At 34.4% G+C, this 5,801-nt stretch overlaps 1 protein-coding gene across 2 annotated transcripts; it reads right to left on the bottom strand.

Annotated features, from left to right (window-relative positions):
* Positions 1 to 1,792: 1,792 nt before the first annotated feature.
* On the bottom strand, positions 1,793 to 4,993 carry LOC107949514 (cellular nucleic acid-binding protein). Of its 2 annotated transcripts, none has more exons than XM_016884177.2 (5): positions 4,571 to 4,993; positions 4,306 to 4,475; positions 4,149 to 4,216; positions 3,758 to 3,852; positions 1,793 to 2,454 (listed from the first exon to the last, which is right to left on the bottom strand). In XM_016884177.2, the coding sequence occupies exons 2-5, from the start codon at positions 4,418 to 4,420 to the stop codon at positions 1,935 to 1,937; spliced, it is 798 nt and encodes a 265-aa protein (XP_016739666.1). In that variant the 5' UTR covers positions 4,421 to 4,475; positions 4,571 to 4,993; the 3' UTR covers positions 1,793 to 1,934. The 2 variants fall into 2 exon arrangements, with proteins under 2 accessions (XP_016739666.1, XP_016739667.1); XM_016884178.2 differs by having other exon boundaries at positions 4,306 to 4,478; positions 4,571 to 4,909.
* Between the last annotated feature and the right edge of the window lie 808 nt (positions 4,994 to 5,801).

The raw sequence follows: 5,801 nt of genomic DNA, 5'->3' as shown, positions 1-5,801 counted from the left end.
GGGACACGACCGTGTGACCCTTATTTTCCTATTTTTCTTAACTTTTTGTTTTTGATGAAATTGATCTTTGTTTTATATCGAATTGTTTTTAAGCTTCCATATGCTCGATATAAACCCAAAATAGATTTAATAGCATGATATACTTGCTTGTGTGTGATGAGCTGATATTCATTTGAGATTTGTTAAATAAATTACATGTAATTGTTTGATATTTGTTCATAGCATTCTATTACTCGGGCTCGGCGACCGTACCGGGTAGGGAGTGTTACATTAAAAAACTGTTTATTGGAAGTGAGGCTCTCTATAAATCTCCAAAGTTTTCCTCTAATATATAGAGCCTCATTCAACACTTCTTTTGAGGCTCTTAATGGCGGATCCTTCACCGCGATCTATGGATAAGTCCTCTTTCCTTGCCTAATTACAAGGCATTACTTGTGCGTCGTTTCTCATGTCTAGTTCTTGCTAGGTTGCCACCCTTATGCCCTACTGGCTTCCATGATTACTATTTAGTGGACTATTTTCCTTTCTACATCATTTGCCTTGTTATGCAGGTTCCTCAGAACCTATTCACCAATGCTTGCATTATTCTTCTAACCTTTTTTTCATATGCATGAATTTCCTTAATTGTTGTCTTTATGATCTACCCTAAGGGTACGTTTGGTTTGCTGTAATGGAATAGAGGTGTAATGAAATAGAGGCGTAATAGTAATTCAATTGTTTGGTTGAATGGAATGGAATAGAACTGTAATAGTATTCTTGTATTTGGTTGAATGGAATGATGTTGTAATAGCATAAGGAAAAAAACTAAATGACTAGAATACCCTTAGCAGAATTTTTGTTAGGTAGATGATTATTGTTATTGTTATTAAATTTTAATAAGATTATTAATATAAATAATAAATAATTTAATCATATTTTAACATAATTATTATTAAATATAATTTAATAAAAATATATAATTTAATAAAATTCTTAATATTAAATATTCTTATATGAATTTACTAAAATCATAATATATAATACTATAAAATATAATTTTAAATAATTATTTTACTAAAGTCTATTATTCGATATTATGCATACTTATGCATACTTATCAATAGATTTTATGCATACTTATCATAATATTCTTATATGAATTTATTAAATTCATAATATTCTTATGCATACTTTACATTTAGATCTTTTATATAAAATTTTAATTTAATCTTTTAAAAATTATAATTATAATCTATTAAAATGATAAAATTACCTTTTTATTATCATAAAAAATATATAATTTAATTCATACTCTCAAAAAAATCTTCTAACTTCGTCTCTATACATAAGCATAAGTATATGATAGTCTAATCGTTTTGAAGTTTTTTCATGTATATAGTATCTATGATTCGAAATGTTCATTTTTTAAATAAAATTTTCTTACATTTAGAGTGAGTTTGTATACATTTATATTAGAAATAAACCATATCCAAGATTTATACCCGAATTTTAACCAACTTTTCTCCAATAATTATGAACTTAGCCCACAAAATATTGGAAAATTTTTATTAAACCCGTAAATTGTTTTGAAAATTTTTATTAAGCTCCCGAAATCTTTGAAAAATCGTATGAAGCATTTCAAAATTTTTTAGAACTCTCATTAAGCCTCCAAAATTTGTTAAAGTTCTAATTAGGCCTACCAAAATTTTTGAAAATTCTCATTAAATCCCTCAAATTTCCTAAAATTTTAGGTATTCCCTCCAAAATTTAATGCCAATATTCACCACTGAAGAAAAATAAGACAATTTTCAAGGCAGAGGAAACTGCGACCTTAATTACAGAACAACAATGGCTTATCAGTTCAAGAATAAATCAATTGAAAATCAAATTATAAAGATGAGTTAAACAAAGGGATGCTAATGAATGAATCATATAAAAGTTGGTCAGTTAAGTAGTTAATACCTACGTACGCCACTGCGGTCATACATCCTTGCTGAAGGGCACTCGTAATAAAGGTGACCCCTTCCACCACAGTTACTGCATATGACGATGGAAACGCAGTCCTGACTAATATGGCCTAGCTGGCCACAGTTGCGGCAAACAATGTCCCGGAAGTGGCCTCCTATGTCTGATGATAGTTTCGACTTGGCACATTGTCTGGCTACATGACCTGATATATTGCAGATATTGCAAACTGGCTTGTTATGGCAGTCATGACCAAGGTGACCAATTTTATGACAGTTATTGCAAGCCTTCTCATTCGTACAGTCGGCGGCAAAGTGACCTGCCTTGTAGCAGTTGTTGCAGAGTCTTGCATCATGAGCCGGAAGTCTGGGATTTAGGCAATCTCGAGCTAAGTGACCCATCTTACCACACATATTGCAAACAGGCTCATAGGGGAATTGTCCAGCAAGATGCCCTGGCTCCTTACAGTTCCAACACATAGTGGTTGAGTTGCACTCGACAGCAATGTGACTACAAAGAAATGAAGAGAAGAAAACAGATCATTAACGAATTTCATGGTCTGAGAACGAACAAATATGAAATGGAAGGTTATACCTTTTTTTCTTTTGGCTTAAGTGAAAGGTTCTACAAAATTTAAACGAGGAAATGACAGAAACAAAGAAAAGCATATTTCTCAAAAAGGAGAAAAGGTCAACAATGTGAAAAGCAGCTAGTATAAGCCCAAGCCTCAAATCTACCATAGCACTAAACCGAAGCCTCAAAAGTTGGAACCACAAATTCTACCGTAGCAAAAATAAAGGATGCCGGGATTGAAGATAGTTTATGACCTCAGCAAAAATAGGGAACACTAGACTTAAAAAATTCAAGCAAACCACCTCAACTCCTACACGATTATAACCAAAGTAAGGCGTGGCAAGTGAAACTGACAAGTGAACATGGCCTAGAAATCAAGAACTCGTGAATAACTAAATGAAGCAAGCAAATTCCCAGTTCAAGTGTTCAACTAGGAACTACATCATAAAACATTATTCTCGTATATCGGTCCGAGATGTGTTTGCTTTCTAACGACCAAGTATTCTAGCAGCATAGAAGTATTGAACTTGGGGACCGTGCCGTTGTTACCTTCAGCAGCAAAATGGAGAGACCCTTAACAATATATGGTATGACAATCTAAAAACTTTGAACTAGTTCCCTAACAGTCAACCAGAAACAGTTGCAGAGAGCATATTGAAACGGTAGTTCGAGTAGTGCAATACCCTTGATCCTTGCATTCCATGTCTCTATTCCTTAACCTTCTAGCTGGCTATGGCCATGTTGCTCCCACTCTTGATTTTTCTTGAAATACTCATGTCTAACACTAGTAGCCGACACATATCCAAGCGAAGGTACAAGAATATGACCCTCCAAGAACCCTTCAATACATAGAAAAACTTTAAAAAATTGAACATAACAGTGTTATAAACATACATCAGACCCTCACCCTAGTCCAAGGAACATAATCGTGATATACTTCTTTTCCTATGACAAGATATACAAAAGGCATCGACAGGTTTATTTAGCATTATTTTCAATAGCTTTTGTTAGTATTTAACTAAAGAATTCTCCCTTCTACATAATTGACTGATAGAAACAAAAACTCTAAAGCATGCTAGCACTACTTATTGTGAATTATTTGTTTACAAAATTCATAAAAAGCACAACACAAACAGGTTACTATCTCACACAAAAAACACCAACTTGAACCCCAACTAACATAAATACGTCCAAGTTATCCCAAAGACAATCAAATCGAACAACTCTTTTGGGGTTATACCTCTGCCGATGAGCCTTTGGAAGCTCAGCGATTTCCCTTCTTCTTTCTCTAGCTGCATGCCTCTTGATTTCTTCGACGCTTTTTCCAGCTAAAAACTAAACCTCAAATTTAAAAATCACACAAATTGAAACAGAATATCAATTTCAAAAATAAAAAATTAAAAGATTTCCCAAACAACCGGGGAAAATAGAATGAAGAAAAAATCATGCTTTTTTAACTGTAGAGAGTGTAAAGCAGGTATAAAGAATAGAAATTTCTTGTTGTATACTAAAAATCTAAATCACCCATCAAAGAAGATGACAATATCTAACGATTCGATGGGAATTTGAGACATGGGATGAAAGACAAGGGACGCAAAAGGATGGAGCAAAGAAAGGGGTAGGAAGGTTACCCTGCGGTGAGGCCATCTGTCGAGACCATTTTCACGGCAGATTTTCTTGAGATTAGAGGTGCAAATGCCTGAGGGATGAAGATTGAATATAGAAATCATAAATTAAAAAACACCAAAGTAACTGAATTGTCCAATAAAATGCTTAGAAATAAAATACCAAGAGTGGAAGCGGCGTCGTCAAGGGGAAGAGAGAAGAAGTCAGCAATGTCATCAAAAGAGAGAGATTGAGCAGATGCTGCGGAGTTGGAGTTATGGTGATGTTTTAAGCTCATTTTTCCTTTCTATTTCCACTGCTCTCGCCCTCCCTTTGGCTTTCAATGTTGTCATCTTCTTTGACAAAATGGAGAAAAGAAAAAAGTGTGAGAAGAAAAGAAACGTACGAGAATAAAAGAAGCAGAAATCGATGGAAGGGAAAAAATTACCTTACGAAACGTCGGAGAGGATGAGGGCAGAAAACAGAAAAGATGGTAACGAATTGGGGGAATCCCTAATCCACGCTTAAACATCAGAATGGCTATTACAGCCAACATCAGTAATAAATGCAAAACGGAATCGGGGTGTAATAGCATTACACCCAACCAAACATCCGTTTGGTAGTGGGCTCGGAGAATTGGAGAATGCATACCGATTCCCCCCAACCAAATATACCGTAAGTTGAATGTCCCAGCAGACTCTATTGATTTCCATGGCCAAGCTATGATTTTACCTCCCTTTCACCCCGTGTTTACTGTCCTGACAGACTACCTCATGTTTATTGTGCCGGTGGACTACACAAGGATGCCATAGCGTCTTTCAGCTATGGTATTAGCCCTAATTATCATTTTGGCATGCTTTCATATGATTCCATAACGTCTTTCATCAATGGTCTTACTCTTGTTTATCATTGAGCCAACACATGATGTCATACAAATTTTTAGGTATGGTCTTACTCATTTTAGGTGTATAGCCTTCGATCGGATCCATGACCTGGCCATGATATTTTTATTTACTTTTTCCATTGCATTCCATCCATTCCTCCATTTCATCATCCCTAACATTTATGCTCGAACACCATAATATCCCTTCAACATGGCCCGGAGCTTCGCACATCATGGTTTGCACTCAACAATATTGTATGGCGGTATCTAACAGAAACACCCTTACTCCCAATCCTAATTCTGTCTAACCTATTCATGATTTTCCCATAGTGCCCCACTGTTATCATCATGCAATGCACACAATTTACTTACATACTAACATAGAGTATGATATCACTTTAAGCTTGTAACATATATTTAACTAATTTGGTATATACCCATACATTAATAAAATTTCATAAAGGCTTATCACTCACAACACTTATCACTAAGAATGGAGTACAGATACTCTACAACAGCCCGTTTTCAGTGAAATCAGAACAGTAGTTTTGGGACCACAAATTTGATATTAAAATAATTATTTTATTATTATTTTATTTTCTACAGCATGATAGTCGTACCGTATAAAAATTTTATTAAGAAATTTTACCGCTTACATGCTTAATTTGATAAAAAGGACTAAATCGCGTAAAGTGCAAAAGTTCAGTTTTAGTAGCTAAAAGTATTAAATGACTATAGAACTTTAAATTTTGAGTCCTTATATGGTAATTAGACCATAAATGGTGTTATTGGATGA

The sequence above is a fragment of the Gossypium hirsutum genome, chromosome D03 (genome assembly GCF_007990345.1).
Source record: "Gossypium hirsutum isolate 1008001.06 chromosome D03, Gossypium_hirsutum_v2.1, whole genome shotgun sequence".
NCBI lineage: Eukaryota > Viridiplantae > Streptophyta > Magnoliopsida > Malvales > Malvaceae > Gossypium > Gossypium hirsutum.
The sequence above is the reverse complement of the archived record's forward strand: the minus strand, read 5'-3'. Positions and strand labels throughout refer to the sequence as shown.